This window comes from Plectropomus leopardus, chromosome 14 (assembly GCF_008729295.1).
Source record: "Plectropomus leopardus isolate mb chromosome 14, YSFRI_Pleo_2.0, whole genome shotgun sequence".
Classification (NCBI taxonomy): Eukaryota; Metazoa; Chordata; class Actinopteri; order Perciformes; family Serranidae; genus Plectropomus; species Plectropomus leopardus.
Window position 1 is genome coordinate 13,994,985 of NC_056476.1, and position 19,274 is coordinate 14,014,258.

General features: G+C 39.3%; 2 protein-coding genes across 3 annotated transcripts in view; one reads left to right on the forward strand and one right to left on the reverse strand.

Annotated features, from left to right (window-relative positions):
• Positions 1–19,274, forward strand: part of fancm (FA complementation group M) — a 66,808-nt gene that overhangs the window by 47,292 nt on the left and 242 nt on the right. Inside the window, exons 15-24 of one of the 2 annotated variants that reach the window (XM_042500723.1) lie at positions 60–148; positions 1,007–1,075; positions 1,271–1,390; positions 2,824–2,983; positions 3,129–3,235; positions 3,383–3,888; positions 3,967–4,060; positions 5,315–5,663; positions 6,265–6,559; positions 6,716–6,862. In XM_042500723.1, coding sequence (XP_042356657.1) covers positions 60–148; positions 1,007–1,075; positions 1,271–1,390; positions 2,824–2,983; positions 3,129–3,235; positions 3,383–3,888; positions 3,967–4,060; positions 5,315–5,663; positions 6,265–6,559; positions 6,716–6,830 — 1,904 coding nt within the window. In that variant the 3' untranslated portion in view covers positions 6,831–6,862. Of the gene's footprint in view, positions 1–59; positions 149–1,006; positions 1,076–1,270; positions 1,391–2,823; positions 2,984–3,128; positions 3,236–3,382; positions 3,889–3,966; positions 4,061–5,314; positions 5,664–6,264; positions 6,560–6,715; positions 7,415–19,274 lie in introns of those variants that run through there. The other variant, XM_042500722.1, reaches the window with a different exon arrangement.
• Positions 8,705–18,171, reverse strand: LOC121953558 (mitochondrial basic amino acids transporter). Its single transcript, XM_042500724.1, has 4 exons — positions 17,833–18,171; positions 15,129–15,172; positions 13,956–14,039; positions 8,705–11,640 (listed from the first exon to the last, which is right to left on the reverse strand). Exons 1-4 carry the CDS (start codon positions 17,864–17,866, stop codon positions 10,870–10,872), a joined length of 933 nt encoding a protein of 310 aa, XP_042356658.1. The 5' UTR covers positions 17,867–18,171; the 3' UTR covers positions 8,705–10,869.

Sequence of the window (19,274 nt, forward strand, 5' to 3'; positions counted from 1 at the left end):
ATTTTGAATGTGCTTTTGAGATCTCTGAATTTTTCTGTCTGACTCACCTTCTTTCTAAGTGGAATGCAACGACGACAGTGACGATGACGTTTTGGTTAATAAAAGAAGACATCAGAGCAAGGTCAACCCCCTGTCATCCCCAGAAGTGGTGAGCAAGCCCTGTCGATATTAGAGCTGCAACTCATGATTATTATTTTTATTGTATTAATCTGCTGATTGTTTTCTTGCTTATTCATTTGGTCTGAGGTAGGGATGTAACTCATTAACTCATGATGGCCCACCAGCAGATGGAGTTATAAAATACAATGCTTTTCAATGTATGTAACGTTCATTAATTGTGCAAATTAAGAAAAATACATTAATTTAGGATTGATGTTTTGAAAATGTTCACTTTGTCAATAAAATAGCAAAAATATCAGTTTGCGATATCGGCAGAAATCAGCATATTGGCAGATTGTGATATTTCATTTTAAAGCCAATATCGGTTGATACTGATGACGTATTTGTATTTGTTTGGAGGTTGAGTTTAAATATCAGCAGTCTGTCTACAGATTAGCAGACTCCACCTTTAAAACCACCAACCAGAGAAGGAAAGCCATATTTTGCAAAACAGAAAAGAACATATTTTTTAGTTTCTAAAACTGCTGCCAATTTAATTTTCTAATTGCCACACCCCTAGATTAAATACATTCTCTTTCCCCCCTTTTACCCTCCTAATGAGGTGTACACAAAAAGATCATAAAAATCACGAGCCACCCTCTGTGTCATGGCACAAAAACAACAGCCAAGACTGCAGATATCTGATTCAGACAGCAAAGGCTGCCTCTGTCCATCATCGTCAAGATACCTGCAGTTGTCATGGCAACCACGTTGCATGCAGTGAAGAAGCATTTGTTGCTCCTGCAGTGTCTTTGCAAAACATGATTTGACTTTATAGTGTTCGTGAAAATCACAAAACATTGACAAACATATATATGTAAAATGTAAAATGTTTTGTCTCTGCTAGTCAAAGATCTGCAGTGACGTGGACTCCCCGGTGGTTGTGAAGAGGAAACGCACGGCTGCACTTAATACTGTAAGATTTTCTTCATTAGTAGGAAATTACGCCACATGATTCCACCTACTCAGCACAGCCGATTTGATTTGAATACTTAGACTCTGTGCATTAGTTACAATAATTTACCCAAGTCCTGATAGTTTGATAGTATGCGGCTTCATAAACCATGAACAGTGCACAGTTTTTGACTAATTTCTCCTCATTGATCTCCAGTCAGATGAAATGGAGGTCGAAGCTGTTTCGGATGATGATTTCCAAAATGAGTCTGTGTTCGCACGCAGACCTGCAGCACATGGAGCTGAGAGGCAACGAGTCCAGCAGGGCAAAGCCAAGGTCTGTGTGACAGCAGGTGGCTCTGCAGAACGCTTTCATCTCAATTATATAATTTATTTCTCGTGTGGCAGCCGGCACATGTAGACACAAACACAGTTCTGGTTGTTGTTTGTTGGAAAAATTTGAATGTGTTACATTTTGTCATAACTATAGAGTTGTTAGCGCAGAAACTTTAATGTACTGTGTATATCTTTTTTAATGTATTGTATTTTAATTGTTTTAATCGAAGCCCTCCTTTCTTATATTTGATCTTTATAGAGTGCTGCAGGAATGAGTCCAAAAAAAAGGGTATAAGTTAGCATTTTTGCACTTTTGGTTCCCTTGTCTTGAAGTCTTTTTTTTTTTAAAATGGGTTTTTGGTCAGATGCCTTGATATAAAGTCTTTGGTTTACACAAGCTTAAGAGACTTTCACGTTTTGTTCTACATCATAAAATACACAAGTTAATAGTGAATTTCTAAGCTTTTATGTGTCTTAAAAAAGGCAGTCGCTAACAAGTGGCCATATGAGACTTCAGAATGTCAGCTCGCTTTACAGCCTTTTTGTGTTGGTGATGTTGAAGTCGTGTAACTGTAGTATAGTCCATTTATAGCCTAGCTTTTTACGTCTGGCAATTGCATTTATTTTTCAATTTTTGAGGATTATCTTGCCAAACAAAATGTGTACGTACCTATCATAAGTTCTGTCTGCCTCAAAGTTTATTTTCTACAAATTTCTAAAATCTAACAGAAAAAAAGAGCTTTGTGTCGTGGGAATCAGGGCAATGCTAAATTTCAATGCTGACCAGCAAAAAAAATGTCATCCCTGCAGCACTCTATAACTTGAATACCTGATATGCTATTTTTTTGGCCACTTGGAGGCACTGGAAACTAGTTATGAATACCACATTGCCATATTATCATTTCTAAAGCTCACAAAGTGAATTTATTGACACAATAAGAAATTACAGATCAACATATCGTTCATTATGAGTTGCGTGTCTGGCCACCCGATAAATGTAAGTCCAATAATCACTCTCTTTTGGCTCAGTTTTTGCTGAACAGGTTGTTTATCATGGAATTGAGAGCTTTTTTTCCTGAAAACAGCTTCCCGCTGGGGCCAAAAACAGCCCTATGAGAACTGTGAGCTTTACTGAAAACAGTAAAGCTGGCTGGCTATGGGTCAGATAGCTAAACAATGAGCTGAAACTTGCTCTACATCCGTAAAGCCAAGTGGAGTTGTGGGTTTGAGTAACAATTCTCTGTAGGTTCATCACTACGAGCACATTTAAATATCACTTATAAAGCTGCTTTAAAAACACAAATTACAGCCATGACATATTTCAGATCAGATTTTGTCACCTTCCTCCTTATATGAAAATGTCGTCTATAAATGTCGTTCACGGACACCTTCAGCATCCGTCAACCTTGACATTTGCCATCATTTCTTTCTCAGAACCCCACACGCCAAAAAGGGCGTCAGTTCCTGGATGAAGAAGCAGAGCTGTCAGAGGAGGAGGACGACGTGTCATCTGATGAAGACGATGGAGAGGAACAGGACCGTTTTCTTGAAGGCTTTGTGGTTGACAACACACACTTCTCACAGGGACTGAATGGTACTAAACCACAGTTATTTAAAGAAATGTGTTTTTTTTTGTGTCTTGGGTGGATTATATTTCAAATTTAACTGAGTTATAGTTAGCCAAAGGTATTTTGCTAAGTCTTTACACATGGGCCTCTGTTTGCTCCCCTCTGTGACAGACTCAGAGATGCACGGTGTTTACCTGAAGTCAGTAAGAAGTCCTGAAGTCCGGGGAAAGTTTAAAATGTCCTACAGAAATCATCACAACATGGACATATTTTCTCAGGTATATTGTCAATTTTATACTCAGCTTTTCTTTACTCAATGCAGATAAAAAAAACTTGAGTTAGAAAAGAAACCAAATACGAAGTAGTTTAGTTCACTTTTAGTCTAATTATTCACTTCGGTCTGTGTTTCTATCGTTTGGTTCAAGGTGCCTGAGATGGATGAAACTTATGCAGAGGACAGCTTTGTGGTGGGAAGTGAGGTGGAGGAGGTGGAGGAGGTAGAGGGCAGCGAGGACGAGGCTGAAGACATTGAACTAATGCCTGAGGACTCGTATGTGGAGGGGCGGAGGCAGTATGCCACTAGACGGCGTGTTTTCCTGCACAAAGCCAGAGCACGAGCTGGGGCCGCTGCTAAGACTACGGCTGGATCTCCACCAGAGCAGAGAGCTAGGGTGAAAACCAAGCGCAGCCGAGTCATTCGCATTGATGATTCTAGTGAGGAGGAGACCGAGGAGGTTGGTACAAAGGAAAGTCTCACAACAGGAAGGGGTGTCGCTGACCCCTTGTGGTCAAAGGCGGTACAGCCAGAGCCCAGCAGGCTTCAGCAGCAACAGAAACCCTCCTCCTGCTCATCTTCAACCATAGCATCCAAGGTCTCATTGCTGAGCAAGGCACAGAGGAGCTCAGTGACTGAAGACCGGCTAAAAGAGAGGTAAAGAAACGCTTATATGGTAGTGCAAAAATATAAATATTCATCAGCCGCCAGAGCATAATTTTATTCCTCATGCAGGTGTCGCCAGAGGCTAGAAAACCAGCACTTGCTCTCTGATGAACTTGACTTTGTAGAGTCAGAGTTGCCTTCATCCTCCAATAAACAACCTCAGGTACGAGCAAAGATGACACATACACACAAGGGGTCGATAGATTATTGGCCTGGAAGAGTATTGGGGCAGATATTTGGCATTTTTACGATTATTTGTAACTGAGTTTTATTTGAATGACTGCCCATAAAATAAATTAATGAAAAAGTGTGCGTATTACACTACACACAACCAACACAAGGGAAGGCAGTCTGCACTACATGTAAAGAAGGTGTCAGCATTGGAGGAACTTTTATTTTGTAAAACCTCGGGGAGCTATTTTTAAAAAGTTTAAAAAGTTTAAGGGAACTTGCTGTATATGATGTTTAACGGTTCACTTTTACTACGAGTAGTACTAATAATCGGTATCCATATCAGACCCTTTTTACCCTTATAAGTGTGTCTAAGTGAATAATGGGGATGAGAATTTTTGAAATTGGTCCAGTTTGGAGCAAAATGTTCCAGCCAGCAAAACAGGCTGCAATGTAAACACTCAGGACATGTTTGCACTGTTAATTTACATCCATTAGAGTGTTTTTGCCACAGGCTCAGATTTTGTTTTGTCTCACAACATTATGGAAAGGATCCATGCACAGATTGACTTTCAAACAAATCATTTTTGTTTAACCAGAAACAGCCCTGAAATCGCCATCCACAAACCCACCAGACTGCATTTAAATAAACAGCACTATTAGCTTGCATAGATCCAGCATATTTTCACTTGTGGTGGCATCGTGAATTTGGTGAATTAATGGTTTATTTCAACCAAAGCAGAGTTGGTGATTTTTAGTTAAGTGGAAAAATGAACCAAGATGGCTTTTGTGGGTTTTATTTTGTTTCTATTGGTGCTGAATAAAGTGTTTTTATTGTGATACAATTACTGTTTATTTAAATAAAGTCAGGCGTTGATAGCAATTTCTTGGTTGTTTCTGGTTAAACAGAAAGGATCTTTCTCTCAAAAGGTCTGTGTCTGTAGGGATCCTTTCCATAATGTAGTCGGACACTTGCAATAACAGTCTTAGCCTGTTAGTGGCAAAAGCAAGCACTTTTAATGGACATGCATTGTTGTTACATTGCAGCTTTATTTACTGCTACTGGCTGCAGTTCTCTCACTACTGGACTAATATTATAAAATTGTTGACTCCATCACTCTCTCAGACAGAAAAACATGGGAAAATAGAGTCCACGTTCAAAAACACAGAAGTTACCGTTTAACCAGACACACTGAAACATACATAGAAGTCATTTGAAATTAACTACACTGAGGTTTTCCTTCAGGTCCAGGCTGTCCCTGCCACCTCGTCAGTTCCATCCACTGCACAAGATCCATCAGGCAGTAAGGCCTCTGCTCCATCCGGGCCTGTTTGCATCGTGGTGGACAGTCGCTGCATCAGTGGTGGAGTGGAGTTGATGACCGCCCTCCGTCAGCACCATGCGGTCACTGTCCACGTCTGCTCGCTGGATGGCTGCTACTTCATAGTCAGCAACCGCATGGCAGTAGAGAGGCACAGCCCGTCGGATCTGGCTGCGATGCAGAACCGGAAGCGACTGGCTGAAAGAGTAAACAGCCTGCAGGGATCGTTTGAGCGTGTTTGTCTGATAGTGGAGAAGGACCGAACCAAGCCAGGTCAGTCTGTCTGTTGGTATGATCACTTAATATGGCTTTTGTACTCAGGGTTCCCACACATTGTCACGGACAAAACTTTTTCATGACTTTTCAAGGACCCAAAATATTTTTTTTCCTTCCCCACTTGCCTGATGCTTTTCAAACGTTTAAGATTCAAACTCCATTCAAACATAATTTCAGCATCCAACATGATGTGTTCAAGGACTGTCTGGCTATAATAAATGGTGTCATTTTGGTGAATTTTCAGGAAAATATGTCTTTCAGGAAACAAATGCCCCAAATGTTTAAGCTTTCTATAAAAAACTAACATTTTAAAAAGGAAACGTGCCTACCAGATCTGTTTTCATAGCTGTTTTTGTCAGCTATAGAAAATAAATTCTCCACTGTTACATTTACAGAATTTTATTTATTACACACAACACATACGAGTTTACGAGTTCAATGACTTTCCAGGCCTGTAAAATTATTGAAAGCTTCCAGGTTTTCCATGACTGTGGGAACCCTGTGTACTACGTATTTTGTTTACAGGAAGTCTTACACAATTTATTTAAGTTTGTGAGATCACATGAGATGTTCTTGTTCTTCTTGATAATCATCACAGGCGAGGCGTCACGTCCGTTTCAGCGGACACGTTACTATGACAGCACTTTGACAGCACTTGTGCGTACCGGGGTGCGTCTGTTGTGGAGTGATGGCGCTGAGGATAGTGCCGGCTTGCTGGCAGACCTGGCACGGCTGGAGCAGCGCAAAGGCCAGGGCATCGCTGTACCGCTGGAGGTCAAAGGGCAGCACAGGCAGCAGGCCCTGCAGATCTACCTGAGCCTGCCCTCTGTCAACTACGCCCATGCTCTCAGCATGAGCCACAACTTCAGGTCAATAGCTCAACTCATAAACAGGTAAAACAAGTGTGTGTCTGTGTGTGTCTGTGTGTGTGTGTGTGTGTGTGTGTGTGTGTGTCTGTGTGTGTGTGTCAGTCATCTTAAAACAAGAACAGATTCTTTGCCCTGTTGTTTACACAGTATAACATCTCGCACCTTTTGTTCGTCCCGCAGCTCTATTGAAGCCATACAGAAGGGAGGCTGTATGAGCCGATCCAGAGCCGAGGAGATCTACCGCTTCCTGCGCTTCTCCTGCGACTCCTTCTTCTTGGACACATCAAAAACATGAAAAAGCAGCTAGCAGCGCCGGTGAATAACACTGTAAGAAAACCACATACTGACATCTGTTCACTCATCCTTTAATTCTCCACTACTTTCTCTTTCTTTCGTCTTTGTTTTAAGTCTCACGGGGACCAGTGGGCAACACTTACGATGCTATTTACACTAACTGCTCTATCTGAAGTTGTATCTCAATGAGAGAAAAGCCTCAGGATATTGGTTCAGCTGTCTTGCACAAAACATGAAGGGAAACTCAATTTCTTTCTTATAATAATGTAAGACATTTTCAATAATCACTTGGTTTATCTGAAGACTCGTCTACTGGCACTAATCCTGTCAGACTGTGTGGAGGCAAAACCGTGATTATAGGAACTTGATATTTGATCAACACTTGAATAACTTATTTTTTTGGTCAAAATAATGAACATTGGTTATACCACTACTCTGGAAGAAGTACAAATGGTACCAGATTTCTTTAATAAAGAACGCTATATTTATATGTTGTTTATATATTGTCGCAAAGTATTTATGTGTTTTCCCCTAAAAAATCTGAATGAGTCTGCTTCAAGCTCCAAGCGTAAGTCAGGGCTCCTACAGCGTAAGGCAAGACTTTTTCAAAGCCATTCGAAATGAAATTTAAGACCATGTTACACAGGGTTTCCATGATCATGGGAAAAAAGAAATCATGGAACTAGTAAAAATCCTTGAAAGTTTTGGAAAAGTCATGGAAATTTGACATTAAAATTCATGAATGTAGCATAAAAGTGATTCATTTTTCTGTAGCTGACGACATAACTTAGTTCTAACATGCATTGAGGTGTGGCAGTGTTTTGGTTATGTTGTTGTTTATTTGTTCATTATCTATGTTTTGTCCCCCTGTTTCGTCTCTCCCTTCATGTCTGCCCATTAGACATGTCAAATTACTTTTTAAAGGACTTTTGGCTTTAGGGAACGGTCATACAACTTTAAAAGGCTGTATTCTGTATTTGTTTAAACTGCCAATTGTTAAAGAAAACATGCCTAGGTTTGGAATGCATGTTTTCTTTAATTTTTTGCCTTAAAAAAAAAATGGCAATTATTTTTTCATCAAAAGTTTTTATTGATTTTTATAGAAAACTTTAAAAATTTGGGGCTTTTTTTTGCATTTTTTTTTCTCCTTACATTTTTGCAAGGATTGCTTTCTTTAAAATTCACCTAAATGGTGGCCAGAAACTATAAAAACAGAAATTGGTTGGATCTTCAAACTTCCGACAATCCTTGAACACATCTTGCGGGATGCTGAAAATATGTTTGAATGGAGTTTTAATCTTATATGTTTGAAAAACAGCCAGTTACTGGGTCAAAAAATACAAAATTAATAAAACTGGGGTCCTTAAAAGTTTTGAAATTTTGTCCATAACAATGTGTGGAAACCCTGGTAACAGTTACCAAAAGTGAAGAAAAAAAACATGAACCAAAAGCAACTATTTAAGGAAAGGGGCCATTTTGCTAAAATATTTATGTGCATTTGGTAAATTACACATTTTTAAAAAGATGTTACCAGTTTTTATTTTACAGTGCAATGCAAGTAAGGATTCATAAAATCCTACATCCCATATTTTAACATTTTTAAGACTTTTGAAAGGTTAATTTAAACATTTTAATACCAACTAATGCCTTATTTTATGATGAATTAATTTAATACCTTTTAAGACTTTTCCAGAGATCTGAGGGAACCCTGGTAGGTAGAACCTCTGATCTCCCTAAAACCACTAGAGGTCAGTGTTTCATTTCACAGAGCACATTTCTTGATTCTCTGGGGTCACTTCAATCATTCATTGGTTCATTCTCCATAACACATTGTGTCGTAGCTTTACCAAAGAACGTCTCCTCCAGAAAATATGAGGAACAAAAAGGTGACTTTTATTCCACCATTCTCTCAAATCACTACATAGTGTGCATGCTGCTTTGGTGCAAGATAATGTACATTATAAACAAGCACAGAACACAAAGGCATCATTAGACAGTTAAAGCAGCCCTTCTACAAAGATATCAACAACCATGCATCGTACACCAGACAAACCGCGACGGAATACAGAAGTCTTGAAACAGAAAAATACAGGATTGTGATTAAGAAAAAAAATAAAGTAAAGAGAAATTTCACACCTTTAAACCTATAATGATGAAAAAATTCACAGTATGTACAACATTTTGTCTTTGGAAAACCCCAAAGCTGTTTCAGACCAGTTTAACATCTGCCACTCATTACTTAGAAGAAGTAAAAGCAGGAGTTTGGAGCTGCAGACATGAGGATGTTTGCTGAACTAATAGCTTTATCAATTTTGATGAATGATTCACCTGCAGGTAAAGGAATTTTTGTGCATGACTGCAGTTTCAGTGTTTGACGTATTATAATTTGCATTTTAAACTTGAGTAGTTTAAAGCGTTTGTACTTTACCCATTTAACATCTGCTCATGCTCACAGGGGTCACGTTGCTTAATGTGACACTGTGATCCCTCTGTCCTAAAATGACTGTGCTGGTTAACATTGGGAGCGAAAGACAGGGGTGCTAACCTAAGCTTTGTTTTGTTTGTTTGAGTACTGACAAAACTTTTACAGATTTAAAGACTATGGAATCCGTAGCAAAATAGGCTGGATCTATCTTTGGTGCTTAAAAATTGAACTTCAAATGTGATCATTACTAAAATCTGTTTTTGGCAGAATAGTGTGGTCTTGGTAACATACAAGTGACTATTTCTCCTCTAAAATAACGTGTGATGGTCAAATGTCTAAAAATATTACCATAGGTGCATAAATGTTCGGAGACAGTAGTTATAGAAATGTACATAAATACGCAAACTGCAGCTATAAAATGTTAAATATGCAGCTGCATTAAACACAGACAAAATCTGCAATTTAAAGTGTTAGAATTGCAGTAGCTTTTACTGGTCTGACAATGACAAATGTGGCTCCTGCTAAATATTGTGCGTATTATCTATCGACAAGGAGCACATAGTTTAAAAAAACATTTTTCTATTCTTAAAAGCTCCCTTTAAAGCCACCAGCTTTGTTTGACAGTGAATTAGAATTAGTGGGAAATCTGAGGGCCAAAAACAGGTGTTTTTTTTTAAACCGCACATATGCTTAAAATCATACCATAAGGTGCTTTCTTTGGACACATTATGTCCAGAAAAAAAAACAGCATCAGGTTTGGTTATAGAAAATGATTGTGCTCTATAATTAAATATTTAAAATTTAATTGTCACACATGAATATTTTGTATCCGACTTTCTGTGTCATACTGAAATGGGCCAGCGACTGGGCCTGTAATATTTTCACCAATTAAAACTTTACAGCATACCTTGAATAAAATTCCCATGGCTTCTCATAGAAAAGCTTAAATACATACACAGTTTCAACCTCAGAGAAAGAATACAACAATTTCTACATAAATGTACAGGCTATCTTTGAATTTTTAACCATTATAATAAGATGTGTCACATGATATGGAGGTTAACAGTGAGAGGGGACCTGGAGAAAATATTAATGTATAAAATTAGTAAACTGATTATTAAAATCACAGTCACTTCACTGATTGGAGTTTGCTAAAAGAAACAGTAAAAAAAAAAATGCATTTGTGTCCAATAGCATGCCAGACTTTGAATACTCTACAAGTTTAGGCCTGTCTCATGGTGGCTGGCTGTTAACATGAATTCCATAAATACAAAGAGTTTCTTTTACCCCAAGCTCAAGGAACATCTGTAACCGTTACTGTACATTACAGAAACTCTTGTAACAGTTCCTAAATTACTTAAAAGTCAAAAGTGTACAAAAACCAAGGACTTTAAAAAAACATCCCATATTTACAAGTGCAGCCTTAATCTTAAAAATATATATTATTTAAATAACACGTGGTCACCTGGCTGAAGCTCCACAGGCTTACCTTTCATCAGTTCACCTTCTCATTATAGACACCTGTTTTCAGATCACAGACCTGCACGAGGCTGCATGTTTCTATATCTGTACTATTTTCTGATGACTGTAGTGATGCTCACTGCTGCACGTTGGCTCACATGCTGGTCGGCTGCGTCTGTGGCTGCAGAGGCTGCAGCTGGACAGACTGTGTCTCAGAGTCCTGAATGCTGCACTCCTCTCCGTCACGCATGTACATTAAAAATAGAGTCACTGTGGCAAATGTGGTGGCATTCACTGGGAATGCGCGCAGCAGAGTGGAGGTGAGTCCACGTGTGAACACCCTCCACCCCTCCTTCTTTAAGCTCTGCCTGACACAGTCCATAATGCCGCTGTACTGGTTGACGCCACCCACACCGTCCGCCTGAAGACGTGACTTGATCACATCCACAGGATAAGTGGAGATCCAGGAAGCGATGCCAGACATTCCACCGGCAAACAACAGCTTAAGGATCATGTAAGGATCTTCTGGCTCACAGCCCAGGGAACGTGTCCACATGTCATAAGCGAGAAAGTACACACCGAAGCCAGGTGTCTCCCGCAGCAGGGTGGTCACCATGCCACGATTGATGCCTCGGATTCCCTCTTTCTTGTAGATTCTCACCAGACAGTCCAGGGAGTTCTTATACATCTTCCTCTTGGACTTCTTCTCTCCGGTCCCTTGCAGCTGCATGCGCGTCTTGGCAAGCTCCATTGGACAGCAAATGACACACTGGATGGCTCCAGCAGAAGCTCCGGCCAGGAACTGGTTCAGAGGTGTGTCCCTGCCAAGCTTGCGCATGGCGTTGCCCTGGACGCCAAACACTATGGCGTTGATGAAAGTCAGGCCCATCATTGGAGAGCCTATGCCTTTGTACAGGCCAAGCATCTACAGACACAAAGACAGATTAATGGGACCAGTGGACAAACACTGAGCTGCATTAGGATCTCTACAGAGTCCTGCAGGTCTTAGTTTTTCATCATTGGTTGCACAACATTGGATTTTTGGTAGATATTGTCCAACTTATTATGGTCAATTGCTGATTCCAATGTATGCACATATTTCTTTCCAGCTAACGCAGAGACAGTCAAATCTCTCTTATGGTGAATTAACATTATTATGTCTACTGTTAATGTAATGGGCCACTGACAGATGCAAACATAGTATACAAGGCTTTTCGAAATATACAAATTTACTGGGCAAAATAAAAAGAAATATATTCAACTTAAGTGACATTTATTCTACTTTCACAGGCTTGGATGATGTTCTCCCTGAGACAATCCTGACAATAGCCACAACCAGGGCAAATTCAACATATTTCAACCAATTAAAGTTGCAAAATTAATAGGGGTGTAACGATCCATCGATCTGCATCGATATATCCATTAAATGAGCAACGATCACTTTATATCGATGCAAAGTGTAAACACAGATCCATATCATCGTCTTTCAGGCGCGCCCTTAGACTTTATATCTTCCATAGGATTACTAAAGAGATTTAAAGTGATACCAAGACCGACCTGTGAGTGGCAGCAATATGCCGCAAGGCATCAAGACCGCCAGAAATCTAAAAAGAAGAAGGCGCGCCCTTACTTTGAAAGTCTGTCACTTCACACCGCGTTCGGCAGATGATTGCGAGCAGCCGAGAGAAAGATGATGAGGATATATTACTATAATTTACTCTGGAATAAATCATCAGTGAGGAAATGTTTGCAAGTCAACAGACAGCGCATGTCATATGAAAACAAAAGCCGTACTGAGGAAACACGACGGTCACTTCACTGACCTCTTGCTAACGTTATGTTAGCTGCTCTGTTTCAGCAATGTTGACTGAAAAAACACGTGCATGCAAACTAAAAGTCATCGGTGCTAATCTGTCGGGATGTGCAGGGACTCAAACCAGCGGTGAGTAAGACAAAGCATAAATAATAGTAAGTTGGTTAAGTTATGAGTAGAAGAAAAGTCTGTTACCTGCTAGAGCTAATTTCTGCAATGTAAAATGCCATAGGCCTATGCTACTAACATTAGCATGTTGTATGTGTGGGGGAAATGTAACCTACAAAAGTTTTTTTTGTCTATGATGTTTGACAGTTAATATTGAGTTGTATACTATACTCTTGTTGTTAATCCATGTGGTGAGGATGTTGGGAGAAGTTTGTCTTCAACTCAGACAGCCCTGAAGTTCTAGGAAAAGAGATCATGGTTTGAATTGAAAACAAATTTTCTAGAAAACGTTTTTAAATAGAATGAACCAGTTTTAATTATTTCCAAATATGTATATGCTGTTTTTATCTTTTCTGGCCGAAAGCAAAGAAAGGGGTGGCAGCTTCTCCTGTAACTGACTATAACGGCCCATATCAATCAGGCTCCAAAATCGAATTGAATCGAAATCGTATCGCGGTAGACTTTGCAATATTGGCAAATATCGTATCATTGTCCAAAGTATCGGTATAACATCATATAGTGATGAAACCAGTGATTTACACCCCTAAAAATTAAAGCATTATTTCAGCAGAAACTTTCACTTCAGACCAATGCTAATATTTAACTTAAAAACCTTTATCTGCCAGTGATGATGACATGCATCCCTGATCATTTGTGCACAAAACATTGTGATTAATTCCTAGAAAACTATCAACCACACTTATACCACTAAAACAAAAACATGTAGAGTAGAAGTGTAATGATATGTTGATACAGATGGATATATTGATTCAGTAACCGACAAATATAAACAAACAGGAGGTTTTAAACTTCAACATTAAACTGAAAACTACTTAAGATTTTCGTATTGTACAGTAGGGGGAATACAATCCAATACTTCCATGTGAAACAGCCATGAGAAATTCACTGAGACCGACCATACTCCGTTCAGCTCAAATGGCACCGAGTCCACAGCTTTATTTAGCGCCTGGAGGAGTAAGGTACTCACTGACCCTTGCTGACAGACACACCTCCGCCCCCTTCCAACCCATGTTAGGCACATGGCTGATGCCTGTGTTTCGAGATGGGACTGTAACCCGACACTTTAATCAGCACAGTGGCCATTCTCAACTTTGGCATCGTCTGCAGCGCATGGTGAGTGAAACACGTCAATCAGTCTCTGGATGAAACTTGACACCTAACAACCGTTGGATGTTTAGCTGCAGCTTCAGAAAGAGAATAAACAAGTAAAATATTAAGAGGCGAACAAACAAACTTACCGACTCCTGGCGTATGATTGACTGGAAGCAGTGAAATGTCCCACGGTACAGAGGTTTGTCCACATTCTGAACTTGAAGCCTCACCTGTGGATGACAGCCCTCGTGTTAGTCGTATGACCAACAACAGCAACACAAACACTACTAACCACATATTGTAACACAAGTTTAAAGGGAAACAAGCAGGCAACAGAGCTTTGAAATGGGTCTTTTCAGGGTAAAAAACATAATGCTAGGGGGTGAGACATGAAGGGAGGAAGATTAACCGAGAATAAAGTAAAAAACAAAATTTCTTCTGTGCTTTATATTTCTATAGCTCAAGACAAGACATTGGGTGAGAGGAGGAAAAAAGAGACCTTGACCATACTTACTAGGTCACATTTCCATGGAGAGGTTGTTTATTTCTCCCTCTCATCTACAACACAGTGACACTGTTGCTGTTAAAGACAGCCTCCCCCAGACACGAGCTCAGGGAGACATAACATTGAATGCAAGGTATAAAAGAGCGAAACCATTGATCATCTCTATGCGCCTCCAAAGCGGATGCTGCCATTTGAAACAGTTGCGTGCGATATTTAAAACTTCCTTGCCTTTTCAAAGTGAGTGATTCGTGACAGCAAAAGTCTGGTTAATTCACATCAATCATTAAATATAACGTCACAAACACACAAACACACAATGCAAGTAGTGAAGAAAATCTCTGAGTATTGTAGCTATAAGACAACAATATACTTTGATAACAATATAACATAAGGGACTGAGTGAGTTATTCAGCAAAATGTCAGTAACTGTGGCCAATGTCCCCTAATAACCTATAACAACTTAATTTAAATCTAAAAGTAAGTAAGTGCACTAAAGTTCAACTGATGGTTACTGATAAATGATGACATTTATGGGACCGCATGTGAATAAATTATATTTATAGAATCAAAGAAAACGTGATCTACACAAGTTAAAACTAAATTCTGTCTTTAATGATAATACTGTCCCTGCAGTGACCAATATTCCAATTATCTTGCTCAGTTATCTCATTCCTATTGTAGGCTGACTGTGTACCTTCAGATTATCTTGGTTCAAATTCAACAGAGTGGTCTGACTCGCTATAACACAACGTACTAGATCATGCCGTTGCCTAACATGAGTAAATATTGAGGAGGATGAAACAGGTGCACCCACCTTCACAGTGTCAAAGGGATGTCCGACCAAAACACCAGCAGCACCTGACAAACAAGAGACAGGATTTAATATCATATTAGAAAAAAAAAAAAAGATTATAAAACAAAATCACCAATAAGACAATGGCTTATAGTAGAATGGCTCATGATGTTTCAACGGCAAACAGCCTGTCCGCTTGAGACGGAGGGAAATAATCAACTGGTCACTGCACTGTACCCTATGACGAAATCTTAACGGTGACCTGTCCTTGACTGAGACAAAAAAATCCATTCTTCAACAGTTAACTTCAGATCATGTCATATTAGGACCTTTGAGGTAATCAATAATCTAATCTTCACGCTAAAACCTCGTTGACCATGACCTGACAACTAATGCACACATCATTGTTGATACAGGAGTGTTAATTATTTATTTGCAATGTTGTGGTAAAGAATCAGTCCTTCAGTGTTTATAAAAGTGTATCGTAATTCTAACATATTTGAGCCTTGAGCTTACAGTAACATAACCTCCTGTTAGGGTTTTGGGCCCCTTTTCAAGTATTCACACCTTTGAACACTGAGCAAAGTGATGCGAAAGTGAGGGGAAAATGTCTCCAGTTGAAAAAAAGAGAATTTATTTTTATTATATATTTTTAATTATAATAATCACATTTTGAAAATGATGTCACAAAAATATTAGATTTCAAGAACTTTTTTTCAATTCTGGTTTGCCTTGTTTTTTTGTTTTTTTTTAAATACTAATTTTCAGGTAATTTTCCTGTACTTTGTGTTAATTTCTTGCTAATTTCTGGGCCAAGGAGTCTGGCTGGGGTGTGATGTTTTGAAAATCTGATGATTTGCAGTTTTGCAGTGGCTATTATGAATAATATTATCTAATATATAGGCTTTAGGGTTTAAAGGGTGGTCAAAATAAATAGACAAACCAACAAACAAACCATGAATCCCCTCCCCAGTGCTTAAAAAAATCTTTGACGTGCATCCCTTGTTTTGTACCACCCCTCCTGGCTCATAAATAACAAACAGTCCCTTATTACTGTGGTGTAACAGCATGCACTGGGGCACAGTTCAGAAAGAATGAATCGGTATGCATTTCACAATAGTACTGTTTAATCCAGAGTAGCTGTAGGGCAAATATATAGCTGATGAGTTTTAAAAAAACGGCTCTCTGGATATTTTTCAATCAACGAAGGGCCTGTGAGAATATCAGGGGTCCTTGATGTACTAAAGTTTGGGAAGACCTGGCCTTGGGCTGAGACAAAACAGCTGACAAGATTCCCAAAGGTTTATGGTAAGGCTTTGCACTGTGAGCGACCTCCATTCAAGCATGAAGGCATGAACTCCGTTTTCACAAGAGGGTTACACCCTTACGAGGAATGATCGGGGTTATTACGTAATGCATGTGATGTATATTATCACAAGACAATATGGTGTCAATGCAACACAAAGCTTTTCCTTTAAAAAAAAATATTGGGTTTTATCAGGACGTGTGTAAGTTTAATTCACATAAGTTGGCTGTTTTTATTTTTCATTGATTCAACTGTGATGCACCTCAAATCTTAGTAAATATAAACTATAGTGATTTGTAGTTTTTCAAATGAATTTTGTATCACATTAGTTTTGAAACTTTGATCAGTTATGCAATCTTTTTCTTTTTTTATGTATGATTATTGCTGTTTAAACCTTTACAACCTGGATTGACATCATTTTCCCCCTGTGCTCAAGTGCAAGCACTTAAAGCATGTAAACTTTCAAACGTAAGAAAATTGATTTGATTTCTTTCAAACAGCAACTTGGCAAAAAATGTCCCTTAAAATTGTTAAAACAAAATTGGAAAAGGTGATATGAAAATGCCCTGAAAATAAGCTAAAAATGAAGAGCATGGAAAGACAGGGAATTATTAGAAAATGATCAAATAATCAGGGAAAAATATCAAGAAAACTATTTTTTTAAAATATTGTTACATATTTAAATAATAATACGTTTATGAAGGACACAGAAAAGTCCATCTGCTACGACATAAAAACTGATTATGCAGACAAAATTTAAGATTTTAGTCTTTTTTATATGTATTTTGTATCTCCTGGTTTCAAATCATATTTATTGTGCATATAATAATAATAATGATAAAAACAACAACAATAATAATATACTGTGTAGACATAGATTTGTATCGCTTTTATCATTTTTTTTAGGTTGTTTCCTGTTTTTGTTCTTTTTGTTGTTTTCGTGATAATTTGAGGTAATTTTCTCATAACATCTTTTACTTTTACTTTACTTTTCACTTTTTAGGTCATTTTTTAAAGATGCTTATAGCCTTCTTTCCATGTTATTGAAAGTAATCAAGCCACTTTGCTCAGATTTCCTATCCCACAGTTATAGGGAGTGGTATTATCGTTATCATACTCGCCGCTCCCTCTGTGTGAGATACAGGTATGGAATCTAACTTAAACTTACATCCGGATTTTCCACATACATTTAGGCACAAAAAAAGCAAACGTTTGGGATTTTCAGTCTTAAAACCACCCTTGCTGTTTGTTTACAGTGGTCCTCAGACGTGGCAGCTGTGATCGAGCCTCTACCTTTACAGCTCGAGCTGTCCACGCGCTGCTTGACGATGGAAAAAAAGTGGCTAATGCTAATGCTAGCTTCAAGTTTGTAACCTGGCCAGCGCTGCTAGCTAACATCAACACAGGATGACCACTCACCTCCTACGCAGCCCGCAGCGAAGTCCAATGCCATTCCCTCACGACTCTAATGGTAAAATGTATCAAGCTAACTCGGTGGCTGATAAAGTTAGTTTAGACGCCCTTTTAGTGGGTACTTTTTTTTTTTTATAACAGCCCCTGAATCTGTCTCAACTTGGTTATTTACAAACTCCGGCTTGGTGTTTAGCCAAGCGCGTTAGCTCTGAGCAGTATCCTGTTTGCTGATGCTGAGCTAACGTTAACCGTGTAGCCTGGCTGAACCTGTGACAGATGTATTTTGCTGATGTGTCCTCACGCTCACTACTAGAGACGCTCTTACAGCCAAACCTTTCTATTTCTGGAGGGGCAACAGGAGGAGGAGGAGGAGGCGGGGGTTCAAAGTAGAGAAGAAGAAGCGTGTTTGCCCTTTTTTAAGGCAGCCCAATCGGATTACTTGGAGGTAGACAACTCCCCTAGCGGGTACTGTCCGCCCCTCGCACCCATTGGCTGCTGCACCCTCAGGCAGAGCAAGCAGTGTTTGAAACTATCTAGGCTGATCCTCTCCAGCGTCAAAATCAACACTGTTATCATTCCGGTGATCGTCATCAGTATATGGTCATGAGCATGAGTGAGTGTCCAACTGGGATACCTCTGATTAGAGAGACGTGAACTGTGCCAAATTCAGGACACAATATCATAGGGGAGACTGGGGTTGGTTGGCACATAGCTATCTGGTCCTTTGGTCGTCGCAGAAACACTAATTTAAACTCAACTCATCTAGGGCAGTGGTTGAGCGGTTTGATTCCCGGTCAAATACTGAAGCTCAAATTGCGCCTGGTGGCTGTTCCATCGGTGCGTGGGTGCCCGTGAAATGTGAATGGTTAAAAACTGAGTAGCAGGTGGCACCCTGCACAGTAGCCTTGGCCAACAATGTGTGAATGGGTCAATGTGACCTGTATTGTGAAAGCACTTTGAGAAGTGATTTGCACTATATAAGTGCAAATCCTTTTACCTTTTACCTTACCTCACACATGACCGAGATGAGATACGAGACGTGCCGCTAGAGAAGCGTGGTCAGCAAAACCATTGTGTCCCTATAGTACAGCGTGCTTGCGTGCGGGCGCTCCTCTCTTGCTGCTGTGTCACGTGTTTTCTCTGGTTGTTTTTTGACGTGCATAATAGTGGAAATATTTTTCAACTTTTCGGCTCAAGGCGTAAGCACTGCTTGTCAAAGTCACTTTTGGCCAGGTGCGCTTCCAAGGCATCTTAGGAGTGCTCGTGCTCGGCACAATGCGTCTTGGTGTAATTGTCCCCTTAGAAAGTAGCTAAACCTATAAAAAAAACACGTTTTTCTGTTGCAATGTACATGGGTATCTATCAGTGTTGTTGATTAATTCAAGCTCAACTCTTGACATTCGAGTGCAAAGTATTTAATCCTTTGTGTTGTTTTATAAATATCCATT

Bases quoted from the DNA above. Each gene is read 5' to 3' on its own strand.
- LOC121953558 (XM_042500724.1), bottom strand. From the start codon at position 17,866: ATGGCATTGGACTTCGCTGCGGGCTGCGTAGGAG. The intron at 15,173-17,832 runs GTGAGTGGTCAT...CTTGTTTGTCAG, and splicing joins CGCTGCGGGCTGCGTAGGAG to GTGCTGCTGGTGTTTTGGTC. The intron at 11,641-13,955 runs GTAAGTTTGTTT...TTGTGTCTGTAG, and splicing joins CAATCATACGCCAGGAGTCG to ATGCTTGGCCTGTACAAAGG.